At 42.6% G+C, this 26253-nt stretch overlaps 1 protein-coding gene and 1 long non-coding RNA gene across 10 annotated transcripts in view; one reads left to right on the plus strand and one right to left on the minus strand.

Annotated features, from left to right (window-relative positions):
- LOC101473537 (uncharacterized) overlaps window positions 1–9451 on the plus strand; it is a 44580-nt gene extending 35129 nt beyond the window's left edge. For both annotated transcript variants that reach the window (XR_013093696.1, XR_013093695.1), the window contains one exon: window positions 9317–9451. This is a non-coding gene — a long non-coding RNA (uncharacterized LOC101473537). The remainder of the gene's footprint in view (window positions 1–9316) is intronic.
- Window positions 8976–26253, minus strand: part of gramd4a (GRAM domain containing 4a) — a 53334-nt gene continuing 36056 nt past the window's right edge. For 5 of the 8 annotated variants that reach the window (XM_012919835.5, XM_023152206.3, XM_076875475.1 and 2 more), the window contains 16 exons: window positions 25562–25623; window positions 23328–23466; window positions 22974–22999; window positions 22600–22691; window positions 21495–21586; window positions 21020–21068; window positions 20846–20917; window positions 20719–20762; window positions 20510–20619; window positions 18802–18956; window positions 18121–18138; window positions 15772–15916; window positions 15528–15621; window positions 15134–15224; window positions 14910–14978; window positions 8976–12306 (listed from right to left, as the gene is read on the minus strand). In XM_012919835.5, coding sequence (XP_012775289.1) covers window positions 12199–12306; window positions 14910–14978; window positions 15134–15224; window positions 15528–15621; window positions 15772–15916; window positions 18121–18138; window positions 18802–18956; window positions 20510–20619; window positions 20719–20762; window positions 20846–20917; window positions 21020–21068; window positions 21495–21586; window positions 22600–22691; window positions 22974–22999; window positions 23328–23466; window positions 25562–25623 — 1366 coding nt within the window. In that variant the 3' untranslated portion in view covers window positions 8976–12198. The remainder of the gene's footprint in view (window positions 12307–14909; window positions 14979–15133; window positions 15225–15527; window positions 15622–15771; window positions 15917–18120; window positions 18139–18801; window positions 18957–20509; window positions 20620–20718; window positions 20763–20845; window positions 20918–21019; window positions 21069–21494; window positions 21587–22599; window positions 22692–22973; window positions 23000–23327; window positions 23467–25561; window positions 25624–26253) is intronic. The other 3 variants (XM_076875477.1, XM_076875479.1, XM_076875476.1) reach the window with 2 other exon arrangements.

Genomic DNA, 26253 nt, shown 5'->3' on the forward strand with positions numbered 1-26253 from the left:
AAGGAGTGAAACTATGGAACAAACTGAATATGGAATTAAAGCAATGTCCAAACATAAAACTGTTCAAAAAGAGTTATAAAAATATGATCTTCTCGATCTATAAAGAAAAGGAAAATATTTAAATTAAGTGAATGTCTCTATTTAAAAACAAACAAACAAAAAATTCATGATGTGATATTATAGTATATAGTATATCAGAAATCTGTTCACTATTTTTATTACAAATTATATCAGTAAGGAAGCTGACTAAATATTCACTGATAATTTATGGGACAGGGGTGGGATTAAATAAGTGTATACTTCTTCCCACTCCCTTTCAACATGTAAATTAATCAGAATGTTTTTTTGTATGTAATTTGTATAGTATATTTTTTTTCTCTCATTTCTTTTCTAAATGTACTTGTATATTGTTCACATGTTGAAATAAATTACCAATCAATCAATCAATCAATGCCAAATCATTTCTCATTTACTCACCCCTAGACCTCAATATTTTTAAAATGAAAGTTGAAACCCTTACGCTAAAGCTAGTCCAATGGTTTCAAAGGATCTGTCTCTCGCAATCTGTGAAAGGCCCCCTCCAGTTTTGAAAAAGCTCATCTGGGTGCTGTAAAACAGTGTGTGACATGCTTTGGGAATTAGCAGACAATGCGGCCCTGCAGACAGAAATAGCTGCTTCCTCTCAGCATGGGTGCGCCTCTTGACGCGGCTTTGTAGTCTTCATCATGTAATAAGCAAAAGGTTCACTGGGAGGGTAAAGCTGACACCGGATCTGCATAAATAGACCTATCATCCATAAAGACAAAGGAGCGAGCACGTGTTGCTGTTCCGAGCCTGAACAGTACGCTAAGAGGAGGAAGTGGGCAACTTGGATTGCTGCATTTTTTTTTTTTCTTTTTCATCTGAACAATAGACTGGACTGGACTCATAACTCAGACGCCCTCTACAGGAAAGGGCAGAGCAGGCTGTACCTGCTGCGGAGACTCAGGTCGTTTGGGGTGGAGGGCCCACTCCTGAAGACCTTCTATGACTCTGTTGTGGCTTCTGCTATCTTTTATGGCGTGGTCTGCTGGGGCGGCAGCATCTCTGCTGGGGACAGGAAGAGACTGAACAGGGTGATCCGAAGGGCCAGCTCTGTTCTAGGATGCCCTCTGGACCCAGTGGAGGTGGTGAGTGACAGGAGAACGGCGGCTAAGCTGTCATCCCTGATGGACAACATCTCCCACCCCATGCAGCAGACTGTGACAGCACTGAGCAGCTCCTTCAGTGGGAGACTGCGGCACCCACGGTGTGGGACGGAGAGATTTCGCAGGTCTTTCCTCCCCACTGCTGTCAGACTCCATAATAAAGACTTTAACTGATCAAGCACACACATCCATACATATGCAATAATACTAAGTGCAATAATCCTTTCTGGCATCGTTGTATTTTTACTCAGTTGTATATAGTATTTGTATTTGTATTCTATTTTTATCTTATTGTATATTTATTTTATTTTATTCTACTGTATATAGTATTTTATTTTATTCTATTCTGTACAGTTGTGTACTGTATTTATTCTTATTGTATTCTAATTTTTGCCTCATAACTTTTGCACTGTCCACTTCCTGCTGTGACAAAACAAATTTCCCACGTGTGGGACTAATAAAGGTTATCTTATCTTATCTTATCTTATATTTGTGCGGTGCATTCAACAGACCAAAGCAAAGTATATTTTTGTTTTGTTTTGTTTCTCCTTCCATGGAAATCATTTAGTTGTAGTAGATGAGATTCTCAGTTGTGTGTTTTCCAATAATTTCCACTAACATCCATGATGAGTCCTTTGGTAAGGCAACCAGATGCATCATGGTAAGTGTGTGTACTTTGTGTGTATGCGTGTGTGTGGGAGTCATTATGCCGGGTGCTGACAGCTGCTAGAGGGGAGAGTTATAGCCAGAATGGGCTGCTATCCTTTAGGGGAAGTATCATTTCAACATTTAACTAATGACTGATGGCCAGGCGGCCAAATGCCTGTCCTCTCCACTCCAGCACACACAAGTTACCACACACAGCGACAGAGAGGTCACCTCAACCTATCCCTGCTGGTGACTGTCCACTAAATGCACGCAGGAACACTGCAAAAACCTAAATGTATATATGTGCCGTCAGAATGTCACAAACCCAGTGTTTTTCTCACTTTAAACTGATGCTTTAATTCCTGCAGTTTCTCAAGTGGAAATTGCTCATAATTAACACTCTTTTTGTCTTCTTCTTTTGAGCTAAAGAAACGTCTGTATCTCCCTAACCTCACCATGTTTCACACTCAGAAGCACAGCTACAGCACACAGATGTTTTCAGTCTTATGGCTGATTAGAGCTCTGTTCAGGTTCAGTGCAGCTAAGCTGGGAATTAAGTGAAGTCACCAAACTCCACATTGTTAACTTTTTTTTTTTTTAGAGAAAATACAAAAGTTTAAGTTTATCCTGCCCTAAAAAGCAGAACTACAACTCTAACAGCACCACAGTCCCAGAGAGGAGGTCTGGACGTGACCAAAAACACCAGTGTGGGTTTACTATACAGGCTGATTATAAAAGAGGAGATTCTCTTAAATCTGTATTTGGAAGTTGCTTTTTCTGGTTTCCTAAAAATATAGTAAGTAATTTGCTTCCTACCACAATTTCACACAGGATAATGATAATGCCACAACCTTTTATGTGGTACCAAAAAATAGCAAGTGTTTATGCCCTGTCTAACATTCACACACAGACTCTGTGATGGATGCGACACAGGCAACTTGGGGTTTAGTATCTTACCTGAGGTTACTCAACTATACAGGAGAATCCAGAGAGCGAACCACCAACCCGTCTGACTGGTAGGCGACCCGCTTTACCTCCTGAGCTATAGTCAGTCCCAAACCTGGGTCCTAAAACAGTATCTTGCTTATATTGGTTTATACCTCAAAACATCAGTGAGTGAAATTCCATTTAAGCCTCATATATATATAACAAGCGTAGCCACATGCAGGTCAAACAAAAGCAGGAAATTTGATAGATGTCTGGAAACACTTTTTTTTGGCTTATGCAGGTTGGAAATATGTTTACTGGTCCCTTACTTTCACTGGACACCAAAGTGGGAACGGAGGCCTCATACACGCCCACTACCTTGTGTCGTTGGTGCCTTGTGGAGCCTTTAGTGTAAATATCTGACAATGATATGGCTTGATGTGTGATACAGACCACTAAAGAAGTTTGTGATTGTTGTGAGTGAATATCTAGTATTTTATAAATCTGTTACCTAGCAAGGATCAGCTCCTGAGTTAAACCTTTCTCAAATTTGAGATGAGAGACTACCAATGAGGGTAAAGGATGCTGTTGATTGACACATGACAGGGTGGTTAATTACCAACCATCAGCAAGAAACGTGATGAGCAAATCACTTCCTGTATGGACACACCTTTGCAGTGTATGGATGGATCTAGCGAAACAATCTTGCTAGCTTTAGCTATATTAGCTTGGTTATTAGCATTAGCTCGGCATGTTGCACTGCTGTGTAAACATGTTAACGTGTGGCTCCAAAAGACAAAAGGTTAATAGTAGAGTTTCAAAACATGCCTACATTGTGTAGTGGTTCATGCATTTTCCTAACAAATGTAAGATTCCTAGTTAGATCCCAGGAGGAGCCAAATCCCATTAGGGCTGCATCAGAAAGGGCATGGAGTGTTTAAAAATGTTAAAACAGCAGAAGAAAACTTACGGAGCTACCTGCTAAGGCAGGGGTGGGCAATCTCAGTCCACGAGGGCCGGTGTCCCTGCAGGTTTTAGATGCGTCCTCGAACCAACACAGCAGATTTAAATGGCTAAATTAGCTCCTCAACATGTCCTGAAGTTCTCCAGAGGCCTGGTAATGAACTAATCATGTGATTCAGGTGTGTTGACCCAAGGTGAGATCTAAAACCTGCAGGGACACCGGCCCTCGTGGATCAAAACAACTTGTCTCTATCTGTAATATATGTGTGTGTGTGTGTGTCTCACTGTAGGTGGGTGTGTGTGAGGGGTCATGTCAAGTGTCATGAGTGTGCAATCTTTAAGCACCGGGGGTTTACGCTCTCCTCCTTAGTTCTGCTTTTCTAGTCTATACTTATCCAATGTGTTAGACTGTTCTTAACGCTGCCCTTTTGCCCCCGTTATCTACTGCAACGTCTGTGCTATTTCTTAGTATCTCGTCTATGCATCTTTTTCCTGTGATGTTACTTCAACTATTCTTACCCCTAAGGTCACACAGGAGCCTGCTTAAAAGTATAATGTTTAAACAGTATCATGCTAAAAAGCTATATAATGCTATATAATTCCACATAAGTAAGGTGAAAGTACCTTCTGTGTTTTTCTTTTCTTTTAGTGGGGCTTTGAAATGCAGAGAGGTTTCTGTTACTGTGGGTAGTTACATCCAGCTATGTCTGCAGTGGCTCCCCTGATACCGGGGACTATATCAGGAGTTGAACTTATAATGATTATAAATTCACAAAGCATCATACAGTCCACTCACAGCGTCCCACAATGCTCATGAAAATCAAGGTAAAATGAGGACAGTAAAGTTTAGCAACATAAACAGCCACAAACCATTTATTCATTTATTCTTTTTGGTTTTTTTTTTTTTTCAATTAATGTTCCTATATTGATTTAACAGTGACCCAAGTAGTGTCCAAGAGTTATGGTATAATTATCCACATTAATTATCACATTTAAGGTCCTTCTCCACAGACATAAGGTCTTAAATTATTAGACCTCATCTTATCTTAAAGACCTCATAGACCTCATCCCAATAGACCCTCTCAGACTGCTGGTTTACTTTTGTTCCTAGGACATTTAAAAGCAGTGACTTCCACATGGTTCTACTGGATGTTTCTTCCTATTCAAATGGAGTTTTTCCTTCTCACTTTTGCCAAGTGCTTCCTCATAGGTGGTTGTTTGATTATAGGGTCTTAAGCTTACAATATAACTACTAGGGGTGCAACAATACCCGTATCGGTATTGAACCGTTCGATACAGTGCTTTCGGTTCGGTAGCATATGTAGCGAACAATACAAAATTTTTTATTTATTTTATCAACTTTTCTTCTGACGATGCTGTCTGTGTTGAGCGCTCAGTGAATCTGCGTTCGACTACTCCGCCTAGGCTGCACTGTCGAGTGCAGATCCACTGAGTGCAGCGCAAGCTAGCAAGACAGAAGCTAAGCTCGAAATTGAACCTCCCCCACCCTCATTCAGATCTGGCCTTTGGAACTATTTTGGTTTTCATGTGAAGCATGACCCTGAAGGTAAGCGCGTCATGGACAAAAGTAAAACAGTATGTCGGATGTGCCATGCAATGCTCAATTGGTGGGAACTAGTGCGTTAGCGCAGTTAGCTCGTTAATATGTTGGCCGTCCAGCCCCACGCGGTAACTCGTTAACGGAGATTTGCCGCGTTATGGCGTTAATGTCATTTTAACGAGATTAACGCTGACAGCACTAGTGGGAACACAACAAATATGACTGCACATTTACACCGACATGATCCTAGTGCAAAGACAAGTGGAAGCAGACAAAAACAACAAGCATGCATGCTACAAATTTTACCCGAGTCATTTAGACAGCTGTTAGCACATGATTCTCCTTATGGGGACCTGATATGTTTAATATGCTGCTGAGAATATAGCCCAGAAGAAGCATATAGTATAGCTTTTATTTTGGAAAGAGCCATTTCTCTGTAATAAACTCTTTTCCAAAGATGAGTGATTTCTCAATCAGATAGATTTATTTTTTTATTTTGTTGTTTCAGCAACATTACATTTAAAAACCATACTTTTGAGTTAAAATATATATTTATAATTTTAATAAATGACAAATTAAAAAGGGATGAACATTTTTTTGTATCGAAAAAGTATCGAACCGAACCGTGAATTTTGTGGATCGTTGCACCCCTAATAACTACATAAGACTCAACTCTAAATTATGATAAGGGAACACTGTGTAATACCTCCAACTATTATTATTTGGCAAATCCCCTGCACCATATTGTTTCCATTAACTCTGATTTTCAACAGATACTACTGGTGTGCAATCACACAGCACTCTCAGGTTGACTTAACTTTGATTTGTGAGCATTTGTAGTCATCTAAGAATTTTATTTTGCGGGCTAACTCCTTGCTTACTTTTTAAAAGCTTGTTTCACCCTGGAGAGTAAATGTTAACAAAGTTTCTGGTCAAACCACAAAACGTGGTGCAGCTTTAAACATGCACAAGCTGGCAAGGTTGAGAGTAGTTTGCACTTGCACTTGAATATTTGTGTCACAGCTAAAAGGATAAAGGACATGGTTAGTGTCCTGCACCAAGCTGTCAGACACTTCTGTCATTTGTGCACAAATGGCAAATGGTGTCACGTTTGATGATGTCTCTTTTGGGAAGACCAAAAATACACTAAATCCATCAAGCAAAGCAGCGGGGTAGACAGAAGCCCCTGAATGACTCGGAGGTGTCATTTACCGAGTGTCGCTTCAAACAGCCTTTAAACTGTGTTAAGTTCATGACACTGCTTCTCTGGCACCGTCTTGAAATAGTTTGCGAGCAAAGGAGAAAGTGAAAGATCATTGAATAAGGTGCTGTTTTGAAAGCCGATTTAAAAAAATAAATCGCTTTGGGTTCAGGATCAGTGTGTGTTTGAGCTTTGACAAGTCCTCGGCAGGAAATCTGTTAAGGATGAAATGTTGCTTTTCTTGTACTTGAGCAAAAATTGATTTTTGTTTCTTTGAGGATTAATAATAACTTGATTTCTGTTGCAGAGCTTTCATTTAGCTGTCAGGTGTGGACTGAAATGAAAACTAGCTGATGTACAGTACTGTGCAAAACTCTCGCTAGGAAAATAACACACATGGAAATAAAGTATACAAAGTGAAAATGATGTTCAGTTCTAATGAGCTTAGTTCTCCGGGCTTCTTGAAGGACATTCAAAGCTCTTCTTTGGATGTTTCTGCCTTTTGTTTCGTTCACGTAGCTTCAATTATGTTGAGGTCTGGGCTCTGGGGAGGCCAGTCCATGACTGATAGTGTTCCACTGTGTTTTCTATCCAGGTACACTGCATTAGCAGTGAGTTTGGATCATTCTCATGCCAAAAAGTGATTCCAATCAGAAACACTGTTGTATCTCTTCTGAGTTCCTCCATACATATTGGCACCTATGTGAACTACAATCTTCAAATGTGGACCTTTAGCCACAGATTTTCCAGTGTCCAGTTTCTGAGTAATTTGGCTTACTCGTTTCCCTTCCTTTAAAATGTTTGTTTCCGCATTTCCTAGAGATATAACTTTAAGATGATGTCCACCTGCTGTAGATTGTTTTTCTTTAGGTCTGACACTCCTTTTTTCAGTTTTTTTTAAGGACCTACTCGGCACCATGCCGACATACATCGAGTTTTTAGCTAATCTTATGGTGGCCCCTTTGAGGCCAAACGGACTGCAAATTAAGAAAACACCAGCAATAAGAAAAATGCTGCAAAAGCACACAAAACACAACGGAAATGGGGGAAAAAACAAAACAGAAATTGGAAAAACGACAACGGAAATAGGAAAAAAACAGATTTCCAAAAGCACAAGGGAAGTGTTTCTGGGGAGGCAATAACCTGACGGACCAGTTGCAGGAACCCAAAACATGGTGGGTGTGTTTAATCATGATGACGGATTTTTAGGCTGTTAGTTAGGCTAACACACTTACCTCTCATCTTTTCTTTCCTCACAAAACCGATAGATCCTCCACTTCTTTTAAGTGTCTCCCAGCGGAGTTCGTAGCATATTTTGGTTCCTGCAACTGGTCCGTCGGGTTATTGTCTCCCCAGAAACACTTCCCTTGTGCTTTTGGAAATCTGTTTTTTTTTCCTATTTCCGTTGCGTTTTGTGTGCTTTTGCAGTGTTTTTCTTGTTGCTGGCGTTTTCTTAAGTTGCAGTCTAGTTGTCCGCAGGAGTTGCCCTCTGCTGGCGACTCAAATAAATGCAGACGCAAAGCACTTCTGCGTAGCAATCTCTAAAAGGAAAGTATTCTGTCAGCTCCCTTTTGAAACCTTTATTCCTTCAGCTGAAACTGTTACACCCAAGATAAGTATACTGTAGCTAGAGGAGAATGTTTCTCTGGTTTTGTGCAGTCATACCTTCTCCATGCACAGAAATACAAATGCCACCTTCCAATCAGGACTCACAGACAGGTTTTTCATTTTCATAGCTTGAATCCACTATATGGAGTTCATTTCTACTGTGGCACAAAAACAACTTCTCATTCTCTACCTGGGGGGGAAAAGGTGCCATTTATGCCAAACTGCAGTGAATGTGGAACTCTGTAATGCTACACTGATAGATGTATATGGAGGAAACATTTTTATATAGGGTGTTGTCATTAAGGAGGCATGATGGGTGAATATGTCGGTCCTCAAGGCTATTTTAGTTCTGCTGCTAGCAAACAAAAGTGTGTTGTGGTGTTATATTTGCTCATATCTACCCATGAGACACTTAGCTGTGGCCCAAACCATGATTCATTGAGTTTGGCTAAATGAGAGAGGGGAAAAACTTGCTTGCATAAGGAGATGGTCTTAGATTTATTGTTGCTGGTGTCACAAGAGCAAGAAAAAGTGCCCACAAGCCATCCTCCACCTCTTTATAGATCCCTTGGTCATCCAATCACCATAAAAATAGAGTGAAATTGGTCAGGCATGTGTAGCATGTTAAACTCTCTACTTTCGTATTCCTAAAGTACAGAAACATCCTCAAGCAAGATGCACCAGGCAGCTTAGCCTGACCTCTGACCCCCCCTGTGGGGAGGCTGAATGAGGAAAAAGGACAAAAACAACCCACTTCTCTCAGGCTTCAAGTGTTGACACAAAGTCCAACAGTGACCCCGTGTGGCTGTAGAGAGGTACTGCAGTTGAAAAGATGACAGAAGGCTTAAAAATACCTTAAATTCTTTTAATTTAAAAAAAAAAAAAAAAAAAAAAAGTACATCACATTATCCTTTACAATACACACATCTTTTTCAAAACTCAGTGGTATTTTTCACTGTACAATTCAATCATTTGTATACAAATGGCTGTGGGGGGAAAAAAAGAAAAAGAGGAAAAAGGAAGCCATTATAGCCCGTCACGTCACAGATGACAAATTACTAACTCGTAATGATTGCAGTGTTTTGCATTTGGGCTTTAATTTGCACTTAACCAATCAATATCATGGGTTTTGTCTCAGTCCACAAAGTACAACTTAATCCTTAGGATGTGTGTTTTGTTTCTTTTTAATTGTGCCGTTTAATTTATTTTTTAATTCATCAGATCGAGGCCGCGGAGCAGCCCCAGTACAGCTACACAGCGTGGATCAGGCAGATGGGAAAACTTTCAACATTTACACACTTAGAGGAACTACATAGCTAATACAACAGTGATGACACCAGCGTGAACGAAGAGGACCTCGAGAAGGCAACACAGTCGTTTCTGACGGCACCTCCATCCTCAGCGATCTGTGTATCTTATTCACTTTATGGACCAGCTGAATGAACAGATTAAGGTGTTATGGGTATGTGACAGTTCATCACCAAAGCTGGGATAGGCTCAAGCCCTCCTGTGGGAATCTGGCAGCTTCCACTACACTAAAAACCAATCACTGCAATGCTGGATATGGACGCTTACATGCTGTATGAGGGTTAAAAAGCTGCTTGTGTTGCTAAGGTTGGAGTTTGATCCTGTTGCTGAGCAGAGATAGTCATGAGAGTGGTGCCGAGCTGATGAAACATCAATTCCAGAACAAGAGCAGTCCAGTTTTCATAACTCCCGAGGTAAAGGAATTCAAACTGGGGTTGTTTAAAAAAAAGGAGAAAAAAAGAAATACATTTTGTACAACCTTCTGTAAACATGAGCGTAGGCAGAATATTGCAGACTGCAAAATCAAATATTTGGCAAAAGAAAATAATAATGTTAGACATTTAGAACGTGATACATTCTGTGCTTTATCTGAGTGCAGCCCCGTCGGGGTCTCGCAGTCCCCGCTGAGAGCTGCCTGCCACAGTTAACAGATTAGAAAAAAGGCTTCAGGTAACAGCTTTAAGACTACAACAAGCCAGCCAGTCACACAGTGAGACAGCATTAACTACTGATTCCACCTGCTCAGATATCCCACCCCGGTCATGGATCGAATTTATTCCTCAATAAAAATAGAAATCCATGTCTGGGAAAGGCAGCCTGTTAGCAACAGGCTCGAAAAACCAAAAACAAAACTATAATCATACAAAAGAAAATGTCAAAGAAAAATATCCATCCTTCATTAGCTTTAACTAAGATAATCATCAAACGCAGCTGTTTGAACTGGTCCATCGCACCTCTGGCAACTTCATCTCCAGTCCGCCTGACTCTAAACAACGGCGATGACGAGAGGACTCGTATCGACTTTAAGAGAAGCCTTGACATTTCAAGTCTTGACGGCAGTTCCTGAAGGGCAGTCTGGTTTTACTTGAGGATCGGTGACATATCGGGGAAAAATGTCAAGGTCTCCCTTTCAACAGTGTTTTTGTAAGATTTTAGCTAGGAGTGTGGAGCACCTACTCCGTCATCTCAAATACAAAGAGCTAAAGAGAAACTGACCTCCAGCCCTTTATCTCCGCCTCACAAAACACCTTAAAGTGTCTGATGTAGTTTGGCATTATACACTTCTACATATAAACGCAGAGGGGCAAAGACCCGCTTCGCTCCCGGGAACAGCGTCTGGAAATAAAGCAAGACCTTTATCCATGTACACACTTTTAAAAAAAACAAAACAAAAAACAAACATCAGCTCACATTTAGATGAAGAGGAACACATGGAAGAGCACTCACTGTGGTGTTTGCAGAAAGAAGAGAAACAGGCATGTCTATACAGCCTGAACTCAAAGAGCTGAGCACTTATACAAGTAGAGTCACCCAATCAGAAGGAGACTTCAGAAGGTTTAGGATACAGTGAGCTGAAAGGCCTTTACGGGCCTTTGTGTGGAGAAATGTGCCAGTTAGAGTATCTTCTACTCCTGCTTTCACAGCCAGTTTGATGGTTGTCTGGTGCAGCGTGCAGACATCAATCTGCCATTAATACAAAGCGCTCAGACTGTTCTTTCTGCTGAGAGACCAGCTGAACATGGCCTCGAGTCGAGGAGAGGAAGGCTGTAATAATGAGACTGCAGTGGTTTCTAACACTGACCAACATATAACATCCATGCGCTGCCACACACACACACACACACACGTCAGCATTTCCAGTTTTTAATAAAGTGCAGGGAGAACAGCAGAGACGGGACAAATAAATGGTCTCCATGTGTCGAGAGTTTAAACAGCAGGCGGTGTTGTGCTCTTGTCGAGAAAATAAAAAAAAGGATCTGTTACAAAGACCAAAAGACATTTTTCAAAATAAAGGCATTTAACATGAAAACGTCACTGCACTGTTTCACAAACACGGATGCCGAACGCGGCAGTGGACGTTTTTGCTTCGTCAAGACAAGAGAGACCAAGCCAGCGGTGGTGTAAACTAAGGAAGGCTCCCGTGTCAGCAGTCATCACAGCTAATAATACACTTTATTTAAAAAAAATTAAATTAAAATACAGCCATGGATGAGGCGAAGCACCGCTCAGCCTGTCTGAATATTTGTTTTTGCAGTGATTTGGAAAAGCTCGTTTTTACACATGTGGCAGTTTGAACTGTTTGTTTTTAAATACATCCAGGTTGATGAGAGCTGTATGAAGTCTTCCTACCACAGTAGAGAACATCAGAGTCACTTAAGATGCAAATTAACACACACACACACACACACACACACACACACACACACACACACAGCCAGCTAAGTCAAGTGGTCAGCAGGTGGGAGAGGAGGCCAGCCTCCCTCACCAGCCTCCTGATGATTGATAAAACCACACTGATCATCCTCCTCTCTTAGCAAATTTTGTCCATAATCACCCACAGGAAAAGCGTCATGTGACTAAACACCAGCTACACCCACATATTCCCTCTAACGTGGCCTAAGCAGAAAAATCCACCAACTGGGCCGAGATCATCGACTATGATGATGAGGAAGAGGAGGAGGCAGCTCACACACGGTCGAAGAGTGCGGCGTTAGAGAATGTCATCCAGTTCGGCTGAGACTCGGGAGGTTCTCTGCATCAGACTTCAGCCCCGGCGGAGGAGTGCTGAAGGCTCTTTAGAGCTCGGCGCTGGCCGGCGGTTTGCTGGTCACGATCTTCATGTACTGGGTGAAGATGGCCTCGAAAGCCTCGTCCCTGTGGATCATGGCACCAAACACCAATGGCTGGAGGAGACAGAGATCCTTGGCTGTTAGTGTGCTTCTACTGTGGTAAAAATAAATAAATAAAATAGAATCTGCTGCCAAGTTAAAGCAGCACTAGGCAAAAAACAACAACAAACATAACTAAACTGGAATAAAAAACCTCTTCAGTAAAGCTGGAACATGGAGGAAAGCATCATTCTCAGCAGCACGCAGCAGTCACACTGTTGCATGCCCTGTGATGGTATCAGAGTATATTTTCCCTGATAATAGAGTTATTATAAAAGATTATTAAGATTAAAGTGGGATTATTAAGTTATGATGATGGCTACTGGGCTACTGATACCAAACACAGGCATGGTTTTAAACACTGAGGTCAGTGCAGTGGTGGGCAGTTAATTTTCCCAAGGGCAAAGCACCGATATGTTTATAAAGTAATAAAATTAATAGAAGAAAATTGAGTTTAGCTTATTGGCGTGGCCCCCGCCTTGGGCCGGCATATGTGCAAGTAATCCCTGCGAGCAAAACCTCAGGGTTCAAACTTCTGTACACATTCTGTTTAGGAGGGTTTCTTTCTACTCTTGGCTCTATACGATATCATCGAGAGACCCCCCCCCCCTACACTCTGTAAGCACAGAAGCCCCACCCACATGTTCAAATTATCTCTATGTGAGAGCCAACCAACCAATCAGGGGGAAGTTGGCTTAAAAGGAAATGAGTGTAGCAATTTATCTGGAAAAATTTAGCACATCATGAGTACAGACAGCAACAAGAGTCTCAAACAGAAGCTGATAATAACAAAAATTATAATAACAACAACAGTAATAACCGCTGTCATCCCAACCAATAAAGGGAAATTTTACACCATAAACAAATGAACAGTTGCACATAAAAAATTACAGCGAGTTTCCACTTGGGGGCGCCAAAGTCCAACCTTTAGATGATCTAAATACAAACTGATTAGAGATAACATTATGACCAGCTGAATAATATTGTTAGTAAAACCTTTTGCTGACAAAACAACCCTGACTCAACGAGGCATGGACTCCACTAGACCCCTGAAGTCCTGTATGTTGTGAGGTGGGGCCTCCAGCGCGTCCAGCATATCCCGCAGATGCTCGACGGGATTGAGATCTGAGGAAATCTGAGTGTTAAACATGTTCTTGTGCTCCCCAAACCATCCCTGAACCGTTTTTGCTTTGCTGCGGGAGCATTATCCCGCTGAAAGAGACCACAGCCATCAGGGAGCACCGTTTTCATAACAGCATACATGGTCTGCAACAATGCTTTAATCCAGGGCTGTCCAATCCCAGTCCTCGAGAGCTACTATCCTGCAGCTTTTAGATGCATCCCTACTCCAACACAGCTGAATCAAATGGTTTGATTACCTCTTCAGCATGCCATCATGTTTGGCAAAGGCCTGATAACAAGCCATTCATTTGATTCGGGTGTGTGGGAACAAGGATGCATCTAAAAGCTGCAGGACGGTAGCTCTCGAGGACCGGGATTGGGCACCCCTGCTTTAGACTGTTGGATGACCTGGATATGCTGGTTTCCCAACATTTCATTGCCCAAAACATCACACTGTAGGCTTGCTTTTGCCCCATTGTGCATCCTGGTGCCAGGTCATCCATGTGATGTAACATTCATCAGACCAGGTCACCTTCTTCCATTGCTCCGTGGTCTTGTTCTGATGCCAGTGGTAGCGCTTTCAGTGGTGGACAGAGGTCAGCACGGACACCTGGCTGGTCTGCAGCTATTCAGCCCGATTTGCAGCAAACTGCAATGTTCTGTATTCTGAGCCCTTTCTATCAGAACCAGAACGTTTTGTGCAGCTTGAGTTACATAAGCTCGTCTGTTGGATCGGACGACGCGGGCCAGTCTTCACTCCTCACGTGCATCCATGACCTCGTTGCTGGTTCACCACCATTCCTTCTTTGGACCAGCCCACAAGAACTGCAGTTCTGGAAATGTTCCGACCCAGTCGTCTAGCCATCACAATGTGACCCATTTTTTTTAACATCAACTTTGAGGACACTTTCTCACTAATAATTAGCATCCACTAACAGGCGCCACAATGCAGAGATAATAAGTGTTGATAATGTTATGCCTGATCGGCGTATACCTATGTTCATGTGGTGGTAAACACTGTACAGTACCTACAATCTTTGCTCTTCCCTTTCAGTCGGTTCACTCAGTACTGTGGAGCAGTGATATCTAATACTACGTGTGCTGTACCGAGTGAATCGACTGAAAGGGAACAGAAGTTATAGACATGACTGTTCCCAATAATCTCACCAACCTCTTTCTCTACTTCCTCAGTAGGAAAATTATTGATGCTACAGCTCTGTCACCTAGCTACCCGGTAACATCCTTGATGGCCAACTAATCGGCTCGTAAATCAAATCTTAATGAAACGCCCACAGAAACCCACAGCAGCTCACATTTGTGAATTTCGATTTGTCACATGCAATACTGGAGAATTACTGCCGACTTGTCTGAAACTGACTGAAAGGACAAAAACACAACATCTATAGCAGATAATTATTAAGATGTTGGACTGAGCTTCAGCTGAAGCAAATGAAATCACGACTGCAAACATAATAATAAATATACAAAGTCTGTACCTTCTGAGTGGAAGGAGTGGCTATTGAAATGCCCATCCCACTTCCTGGTAGGACTGACAACACTTTGTACTGTGGAGGAGAAAACCAGAAATATCTGCTTTAAACACACACACCAGAATAGAATTACATTCGTTTCATTATTAATATTTAAAGTAAGTAATTATCCAGTTTTAGAGAGGCTGCTGGCCTCGAGACATTCCTTATGCGTATTACTGAGTCATTACCTTTTGTATGTCAGTGATGTCCACCAACTTGATGACTTTATGCTTCTTTGAGGAGCTCGATCTGGAGCTGGAGCTCTCAAAGCACAGGTAACTGAGAGAGACAGAGAGCTTTGTGAAAGGAGGGAAACAGAGACACCAAAAAACCATCCAAACTGAACAGACGTGTAATAAAGTCTTGAGTCGAGTGTTCTCAGGAGGAAGGCTACCCTGCACAGAGCTACACAGAGAGGAGGAGAGATGAGGCTCAGCGCAACTTAAAACTACGTCTCCTCTGGACTAATGAATCTCCGTTCCTCTCGTCTGCTCCACCTGTAAATGGAAGTGCTGCTTCTCTCCTCCGCTCAGAGATTTGATGCGATAGAGCTCTCCCCTGAGACAAAGATGTTCCACTTACTTCTCCGTGACGTAAAGCATCCCGTTCCTGATGTAGTCTGTGGGCATCTTCCTGTCTCGGTTTATCAGGCAACACCTCCAGCCATTTTCACAGACTGAACAAACAGCATACAAGATGATGAAGCAGCGTTATTCACAGAAAACACATGATTCCAGCTTTAGGACATTTCTAAGTTGGATGTACAGAAATAAAATTGGGTGCCAAAGGAAATAAATAAATAAAAAACTGTAGTACTTGCTCTTACCCGGCAGAGGGCGCTCTGACTCTGGCAGGTTGAAAATCTCGTGGAAAGCTCCCTTCTTGGTGCTGTGAGAGCGACCGCTGTCCTCCTCTCTGCTCCCCCCACACGGGACGTTGGCGAGGCTTCCACGAGAAACCACCGGCTGGACCTGGAGAGAGTAGTAGGGAAGAGGGGAAGGAGGATGGAGGGAAGGGAAAAAAAAAAAAAAAAAAAAAAGAGGGGAAAAAAGTGAGAACATAAAAGGAGGACAGAGAGAAAGAGTCACATTAAACTCAGCGGATGAGGTTTTATAAATCTGTGTGAACTACAGTATCCCGCAGCTTTAGAGACAAGTGGCCGAACTTCAAACAGCTCCCCAACTTTTGAGGTTGCATCATGTGCGCTTTCTTCACAGCAGGCTCAGGAGTGACGTGCAAAGCAAAGAGTGAGGCCATCATTCAAGTCAGCATCCATAAATTACCTACAACACGCGTTTACCAAAAACATTCGTGTCCACTGCAGTTTTACAGTTTTACTTACACCAGCGTTGGTTGTCACAAGACAAAGTCAGATAAACTTCAGGGTTACTGATCTCTCCAGTTAGCAAGCATAAACCATTGTGACTCCATTACCATTTCAGCTGCGTCGGTGCAAATGAAAGCAGCTGCAGGTGCACTGAAGAGGCAACACCACAAAAAGGAGTCATTCTGCAGGAGGTGGCCACACCGGCTCGCTCCTTATCACCCATTTACGCTCACCACACAATTTGCAACCAAACAGCAAGGTCATCACGGCTTGGTAGCATTTATACCAGCACTGAGGGTGTGAATATACGCTGCAGTACTCTCCTGAATGATCAGGAAAAGCCTCCACATCAGCGCTGGTACAGTACAGGAGCAGAAGTCTAAAATTTTTTCCAGAAAGTCTGATCTTCCTATACTGTTTCAACATCTCCTCATATATAATCTGTGAATCTTTGAGCTTCTGTGTTGATGTGTCATTAAAACTGAAAGAGTTACACAATTGTTTCTTAAACCTGTGGTGGCGCAAAAAGACTCCACTTTTGTCATGTGGGAAAAAACTGGCGAGCATAAACGGGCCATCACGCCTCTTGATTGATTTTACGCCACGTCTACTTTTTGATGGAGTCCTCATCACTGCTGGTAGCAGATATTGCACCTGCAGCCCACTCAGGTTATAGAGCTAGTCCAGCTCCTCAAGGACGACACATCAAATCCACGAGTGCCAACGGGAAAAAGGGGGAGAAACCAGGAGGCGGGCATTACATAAGTTTAGCAGCACATCTGCTTTTCTGTACCAAAGCTCTGCAGAATGACCTGCAGCAGGCTTCCTGTGCATGTTTCTGATCAAACTAACAGAATCAGACTCCAAGAGGTGGCATGAAGTCCTCACGGTCCTGAAGCTTAAAAAAAAGAAAACAAAAAAAAAAAAAAACCAAAAGCCAACGAGCAAATGCGTGAGCTGCATGGTGCTGTGAGCGCAGGTCAAATTAAAAACACCAGGACTTTATAACACCCTCTTGCAGTCTGATTCTATCACATGATTAGCTTGCTGGAGGCCATTCTGTAGAGCTCTGGCAGTACTCCTCCTGTTCCTCCTCACACAGAGGAACAGATACTGGTGCTGCTGCTGGGTTGATGCCCATCTATGGCCCTGTCCAGCTTTACTCTTGCAATGGGCCCAGCTCCTAGTACCTCCTCCACACTCCTATGCTGGGAGACAGCAAACCTTCTTGTGACAACACGTGGATGCATCACCCTGAAGGAGATGGACAGCCTGTTCTGCGAGTCCATCTCATGCTAACAGCAGTGACAAGAACAATGAGAAAAAAGTAAAACTAGAGAAAAATCAGTCAGAGGGAGAAGGAGAGAGCAGTGGCCTGTGGCCACCACCTCGATGGTAAGATCAACTGTTCGGTTCATTTTTATGCAGGCCTCTTTACATAAGAGTTTTAATCTAATGATCTAACAGCAGTTATGGTGTATTTAAGGGGAACAGGACGATATTAATGTGCTAACATGAAACTACACTCATCAAATCTTCTCTACGTGCCTACTCAGTAAACACACTGCCAATTCTCACAAGCATCTATGTTCGTGGATCCAAAATGTCACGGGGCTGCAGGCTCTTAAAGATCATTCAAACAAAAGAGAATAAAAACACCGCAGTGTCAGAGCAAAAAGGAAAATCGCAGACCGTTTTGTTGACATTTTGATCCACTGCATTCACAAATTACTGACAGCCACTCACTAGGTGTGTCACACATCACTCACACACACACACACACACACGCATTGTGGTGAACTGGCAGCACACACAAGCACAGTAGAGTAGACACACCAGAGGCCCTACCTTCTCAGTGCCAGAGAGCTGAGAGAGAGAAACGACAGAGCAGACCTGTGACTGCGGCCACAGCAAACACACACTCAGACATTCATGTAAGAGAGGAACTTTGTGGTACCCACACAGAACAATCACGGGCTCAATTGTATTGCATTATTGACAGGGGGGGTGATATACTGATTGATTGATTGATCATACTTTATTCATCCCGAGGGAAATTGGGCTAAGGCTGCCAGCGCCATAGTTTTGATACTTTATTGATCTATTTTTATCCACCACAAAGGGAGTCAGTGGGAGGTGGGCTATAGTGGGTGGACTGCTGACAACATGAAAGACTGGACCCGACCTGCTGCTGATGGATGATCCACACCCACATGGAGGTGGTATATGTGCCTTTCTTCTTGTGTGTGTGTGTTTGAGATGATTGCTTATATATTAATCTGCAAATAATGTGAATTCACTCAAACTTCTAGCCTGGGAGAAGTTTTGCAATGCAACTGAAAGCCTCTGTGGTATAAACCTGTTAACAACTCAGGTCTTTAAGTTTGAAATTGTGATGGGCTAAAGGAGGAAATATTTTCTTATTTAAGATTTTAATTTAAAAAAAAAAAAAATCAAGAACCTGAGACAGGAAGCAGTGTTGGTGGTAGAAAACGCGTGTGGGTTGGTGTTGGGGTCTGTTCGCCTTACCCGTCTCGACACCGTGGCGTTTGTCCTCTCTTTGAGCTGGGGGTCGGTGGGAAGGCTGTTCCACACGATGTAAGGCGTGTCATACTTGTCGCGGAGCTTCGGGCAACTCTTAAACAGGAAGTCTATGATGAAGAACTTGATGCCGGCGTACACGCCTGCAAAGAGAGTAATCACAGACACATTAATTCTTAAAAAAAATATAAAATAAAAGAGGTTAAATGATGCAAAGCAACACCGTTTAGTGAAAATAACCCCTCAGATGTGCCTCACTGACAGACAAAGGGATGCCCCAAATAGGTGACGCCCCCCTGTCCAAAGTAGTCCTTGCCGCTGACCTTGATGACGTCACTAGTTTCAGCATTTTGCCCATTCTTGCACATACAGACACTGAGCCAGTTATATGTTGGAGCTCAAAGTGACTCTGCTGAGCTGCGGAGGCTCTGGATAACCAACAATACACCAGTCAGATTTTCTCCTCATGGTAAAACAGCAGATTTACAGAATAAAGTGCAGAATAATGAAAAGCTTCCAATCATGAGTAGAGGTTCCAATTTCCAGTTAAACTCGATGGAAAACCAGCCTAAGAGCTCCCGATGAGACTGATGTGGGACAGATGCACACATGACCACAGATTTCTTCTCCACTACATGAACTGGGCTCCGATGACTGACCCACCAGCTGACGCCCGCTTACAAACTGGCTGGACTCTCTTTGGGGGAACGTTTTTATTATAATTGTTTTGTATTTGGAGCCTGTCATGCAGCTGCCGTGTGTTGCCAGGTCTCCAGGCTCCTGCCATTCCTTATCGTTTTCCCTGTTGGTATCAATTACCCACAACCAGAGTCACACATACTACAGAAGGCAGTGGCTCTGCATGTACAGACTATGTGGGGATTTTCCCCATGATGGGTGCAATACAGCCTGCCGATGTCACTTTGTGCCAACACAGACTGGTTTCCTCTGCACTCTGTCACATTTTTCCATTTCATGTTCACAATGTAACAATGTGCTCAGCTAGCTGTCTTCTTCTTTCAGCTGCTCCCATTAGATCATCTGCCTCCATCTCACCCCGTCCTCCTCTGCATGTCCTCCTTCACTACACCCATGAACCTCCTCTGAGGTCATCCTCTCATCTCCCTGCCTGGCAGCTCCATCCTCAGCGTCCAATATATTCTTTCTCCCTTCTCTGCACATGTCCAAACCATCTCAGCCTTGCCTCTAATTTTGTCTCCAAATGCAGTTAGCTATCTGCGCAGAAAAGAAAGCCCTCATTCCCAGTCACGCTGAATGTGTGGTCTGTTTTGTTTCTCCAATTGAAATGAGTCACTGAAGAAATCTTAGATGGGATCTGAAATAATAAATGTCAGTATATTTACTTTGTTTAAATGTCCAGTGCAGCTTTTAAGCATACATTGATTTTGGTTATTCATTCCTTTTAAATGGAGAAATGAAGTGCTAGATGGAAATTTGGCTAAATGACAGCAGCTTCTATGCCAACAGTTTGCTCCGAGCACCTTTCAAGAAAGTCTGAGTGCATAGTGGTTTGGGAGATGCTAAAAAGTAGTAATTATGTATAAGATCTATATGCAAATAGCCCACAGCTTCCCCACACAGGCTGAGGGAGTACGGCTCCACAAGTTCTGCATCTGTTTGTGACTGAGTTCACGTATTGTCACAATCAAAAAGATGCTTTGTGAACATCACTCACCAATCATAAAGCCCAGCAGTTTGTACGGCAGGACGCAGGAGGTGATGAAAGTCACCCACAGGCAGACGTAAAGTTTCTGGGTGCTCTCTGGCTGCACCCACATGAACAGACTGAAACAGACAGCAGGAGGAGGACAGAATACACATCAGTATATAAGTTATGTGCATTTCTTGCACACTTGATTGTCAGGCTGAAACAAAACCACTCACTTCTTTATCTTCTCTAAAACATCAGCCATCTTTCCAAAGAGGTTCTGGAAGAGATTTAAAAGCACCTCATTAAAGAGTTTGTCTTGTTTCGAGCAGCGGTTGGATCGTTAGATGAACCTCGTTATACCTGTGCTTTTTGTGCAACGTCAAGTACAAGCTGAAACTTCTCAGACACAGTCAAGTCTTCCTTTGGAGGCTCCTTTAACAACACACACACACAAAAACCACACGTTGATCTCCAGTCCTGGATGCATTTCATTCTGACCTGCACAACAACAACAACAGCAGGAAGGCATCTTACCATGGGTTCAGAGACCTCAGGCACAATGCTCCACTGGATCCTCCAACCTCTGAAAAATAGAAGGTATAAATAATGCACATGTTATAAGGCAACTATTCCTTCAATGCAAAACATCAACTTTAAAGGACCGACTTTTCCAGCCTTGGGAGCTCTGATTTCAATCAGAGCTCCCAAGTACTGCTCTTTTGTAGCAACAATTACAACAACCCCAAACATGCACAAATGTGTGCATGTTTTTAAAATCTGGCGGTTTTAACAAACATTTGCTGTGTGACTAAGGGCCGCGGTGTGCATCTGTGTACTACCAGCACAGCTGTGGCCGCAGTAGTTGATGTTAATGTGGGTGTTTTGCACAATTAATCACGCTAAAAGCTGAAAATCGGACTGTAGCCTTTTACAAACAATCGAGCTCAACCGTGAAGCAACAGCTGAGGCAAAAATGATCCTGCTTTTGTAAATAAATGACAGTTTTTACCTGGCAATGAGGTAATTTAAGGACAAGCGTAGGATAGCCAGGAAGAGGAACATGGGAATGGCCCAGCCATGCCAAGCAGCATTCATGTAAATCTGGATTCAAAAGGGAAAAAAAGGACAATATATACACAGGTTAACGTGGTTTGTTGTTCTTTAATAAACAACCGATATGCATTAAATTCAGCACTTTATAGCAGCGAGGACACATTCTTTCAGTCAATAACGGCAATGAATTATAAGATGGACATAAAGAGGAATCAGGGGGCTCATTGTAAGCCTGAAGCGCATATACTTGGGTGATATATCAGCAGTGGAAGACGCTGAGTCACCTGTCAACACTAAACCAGCATCACGTCTGGATACTGAGATGGTGTAGGGCCATAATCAGTGGGTTGAGGATGATTTAGCATAACCACTGACTGGACATTAATGAAGCTCTGATTAGGCCTGCAGTCGCTGGCAGAATCACTGCAACTCATCACAGTGAAGCAGACATGACTTTAATATTCATTTAATCTCCCGGCCACGAGCTGTAAGACAATTAGGTCAGAGTAAAACTACAGAAACGACTCTTTTCTATTAAAAGGGTCGTACCTGCTGTCCAAAATTATCATCGGACTCCTTTTCCAGACTGGTTGATTTTAGAGACCCAAAATTTAAAAAAAAAAAAAAAAAAAAATCACGTTGGGATAATAAGGAACTACACTGAATACATATAATAACTGCTGTAAAGTACAAGCAAGAAGTCTTGATCTCAAAATTCGACTAAATCAATTTCCTCTCTCTCATCACAATTGCCCTGCATCCTCTATGAAGTCTCACCTATTTGTGGATTCGATTTAGAGAAAAGAGGAAAAAGTCGCAACTGCAGTCAAATAAAGGCAGGGTGGTGAAAATGTAGTGCAAGGTGTCAAAGTGACAGAGACGGCAGATGACAGAAGCAGCACAGCTGTCAATGACACCCAAACTGTGCAGAAGCCATCAGCAGTTTATGGCAGGTAATCCTGTATCACAACTAACCTCAAGTTTTCTTTTAGAGAATATCGAAGCGCGATTATTAGACAAAGTTAAAACATTAATTCACATGTCTGAAGTGTAAGACTCACAATGAAGGCAATAGCTGAGGTGTACACGGAGTGCCAATTAGATAAGGCGGAGAGGTTCCTTAAGAAGTTGGTGACAGGTCTGGCTCCTCGCTCTGAAACAGCAAAGACACAGGGATTCACTGAGAGTGTAAAGCTAAAGACAGAGCAGCAATGTCTTTACTTTTGGTTATCTTTGTGAATCAGGCTTTTACTGTGAAATTTTCCAGGACTTTATATTTAACTACATGTCGAAATGTTCAAAAGGAGAAAAAAAAATTAGATCTACAATACACAGAACTAGAGTATTGCATGAATGTGTGTTAGTGATATCATTACTATTATTATTATTATTATCATTATTATGTAGAGGATGCCAAGTAAAAGCTTATACTCACTGAGTCGCCTCATGTTTTCTGTCAACCTGGATGGAAAACAAAAGAAAGTGAAGGTCAGATTACGCGTAGATGCTGACATACACGCAAAAAAAATAAATGCTGCTTTATGTGAGAGGGGAAGTGTTAACACTTTGGCCTTCATCCGTCTGTAATGACTCACTGTTCTGTACAGAGGAGGAGAGAAAATAAGTACGATGAGAAAAAAAAACCAAAAACACTTCCTCTGTGCAAAATCAAACCAGAGACAGCTACAGGGTGAGGGTACAAGCTTTTATGCTCGCCGGGCACTCAGATTCCACATCTTCTTCAACAACCCGAGGAGTTATGTTCTGCTCAGGACCACATCTCACCCACCTTTTAGCACTTAGCGGTTCCTCAGCCTCCACTGTGCTTTCCTCCGGCTGGAAGCGGAAGTCTTCCATGTAAACCCCGAAGCGCTCGTACAGCCACTTCTGCAGCCGTGAACTCCACACTTCCTTCTGCTGTTTCTCTGCTAAAGAAAACACATCAACTTTGATTTGCTGCTATAAGCACGACTTAGTTTTGTAATCCCCTGCACCAACAATTATGCATTGTTAAAAGAAAATCACTGATATGTGATGGGCTTATGTTATCAATAACTCTTACTCCAACCCTATCTCCTGCCCTGTCATGGGACCCAGACTGGACCACTTAAGCCTGGTCTCAGACAGTGATTATCCAACGGTAGCTGAGCAAATTCAAGGACTCACACCAGGCCTGCTTCTGTGTTTCTAAGCACGTGATTGGGAGAGCTTTGGGCCATGGTGTCTGCTTTTTCTGCATTATTAAGTCTTGTTACAGGTTAAGCCACAGAAATGACACAGTCAGGATCACCACAGGCAGGTGGACATGGCTGTGTGGAAAGGTGTGAGCTGAACCAACAGAGCTTTGCAGCCTGTGCTGTTACATAAAAGCTAAATTTGCTATTGTCGTGTGAATAAATATATATATATAAAAAAAATACTTTGCACTTTGTGTAATGAATCCGTGTTTTCTACACGATAAGCTGACTTACTGTAAATAACTGCCTGGATTTTATAACCTTAGTATTCTCTGCATGCAGTAAAACAGCCTGGTGGGCCTGATATCCTCATAAACTGCATACTTGCCAGTCAAAACAAGGACAACAGTCAACTGCTAATGCTGAAGTGCCCCTGAGCAAAAACTAGAGCTCTAATCTGCTGTGGTGTTTCAAGTGAACACTAATTTGTTGTGGTAGTACCCACAGGTGACTAACAGCCTGACTGCTCAGACATTTATTGCCATATGAGAATGAATACAGTTTGTTTTTTCTGCTGTAGATGATGCGATTCAGCTAGAAGCAGTTACATTTACAGTTTTCAAAGCCACCACTGCCAGGGCCCAAACAGACGCGATTTCTCTCTTTCACATTATCTACGGCAGGGCTTTGGTAGCTGAGTGCCAGCTCATTTAAACTAACATGTGACTGAGGGTAACATAGCAACGCTTTCACTTCATGGTGGTAATGTGGGTTTTTTTTTTTTCCTTTCCTTTTTTTGCTCTTTATAGTTTGACCTTTAGTGACATCACAGCCACATCACCACTGAAATGTGTTACAAAGTTTAGGGTGCTGTAACTGCTGCAGCAGGAGGTTGACTCTGCAAACACACAACTTTAAAAGTTTCAAATGATGGCGATCGTTTGCGTGGGTGCACGATCACGCTCTGGACCTCTTTGTTATATATGTAGATGTTGATGTCAAACTACAGGAAGGAAGATTCAATTTAACACAAATCTTTTAATTTATTTAAAGCTGAAAAATGAGCTAAAAATCTCTGAACAGACTCCAGGCTGAACCGCAGTAAACTGTGGATGAAGGAGATGTGCTGCAGTCCTCACAGGCTGCCACTAACTGACCGCCTCACTTTACCAAACCTGGATCTGCATAAGCCGGCCTAACATATTCTTATGTCTGCCCTAGATGAAGTGATCTACAATCATAACCCATTTTCCAAAATTAGCCTCACTCTCTCACCCTCCCTTTCACTAATATCTCACACACACAAACACACACCAATCTCTGGATCACTGAAAGTCAACCTATGAGAGTAACTGTTCAGCCTGAAACCAAAAGAAAGCACATATCAGAATCTGACCGTTATTGCCCTAATGAGCTTGTCTCATTCGTCCCTCGCGCAAATATTTTGAAAACCGACTCATTCTTAACAGCGACGATCTGGACTAATGATAGGAACCAGCCTCGATGCATTAATGTGGTTTGTTGTGTTGCTTACTTGCTCTTGACAGCACACACAGGAAACCCCTCTGTTTGCGTGCACGTGTCTGTGTGTTTGTCACGCACACTACATACTGCCTCGTGTCCTAGAGTAACCCACAAACCCTTCCGACCCACTCTGTTCCCATCGAGCGCTCCGTTGCACGCATCCTACACTTTCACCTCCCCTGCACACGTGCACACACACACACGCAAACTCTCCTCTTGATTTACTCCCACACTCAGAAGACGTCAAGGACTCATTTCCTCTCCCTTAGACTCCAACTCGCCCACCTTCACCCCCCCATTTCTCGTCCACTTGGAGTCTTACCTGTTCTGTTGTTTGAGGGCGACTGCTGCTTTCTGGGAGGTTGTGGTGGAGAGTCCTCTAGCCTGAAGGGAAGGGACAGACACACACATAGTCACGAAAAAACTAAGGGAAAGATCTGTCATGTGTCAGTCTCACTTCTGTATTGTCAGAACTGCAATCTCACACTTTAAGAAGTACATGAGCCAGCATGTTGAAAGCTGCTGCACTGAACGGATCACCACAAAAGGCAAAGAGACATACACAGAGCCAGACTAGAAAGATTCACTCTGCCTGTTATCACAGTGAGTAAGGTTACTGTTAAAATCTCACACAATGAGACAAAAGGATCAGTGCCAACAAAAATGAAAAAGGGTGATAAGGTACAGCAAACATCCTCCTTTAATTTCAGACACATTAATTCAGCTATCCATATCCTGCAAAAACTAAAGGCATCTGCATCAGTCTGACTTAAATAAATCTCAATGACAAATCTGAAATCACTCATTGGTCCTTTAGGGAGGGCCTACCCACAAATCACCCATCCTGCACAGCTACAAACACACACATTCAATAAGTGCATCCCTACAGCCATTCTTATTCCATAAAACGTCCTGAACAGGCACTGCAGTGGTAGTTACAAATGGATGAAACAACATTTAGAGCAAACTGGCACCGGCAAACTTGTTGCTCTTTTATCTATAAGGCTTTAATTG

Source organism: Maylandia zebra, linkage group LG17 (assembly GCF_041146795.1).
Source record: "Maylandia zebra isolate NMK-2024a linkage group LG17, Mzebra_GT3a, whole genome shotgun sequence".
NCBI classification, from domain to species: Eukaryota; Metazoa; Chordata; class Actinopteri; order Cichliformes; family Cichlidae; genus Maylandia; species Maylandia zebra.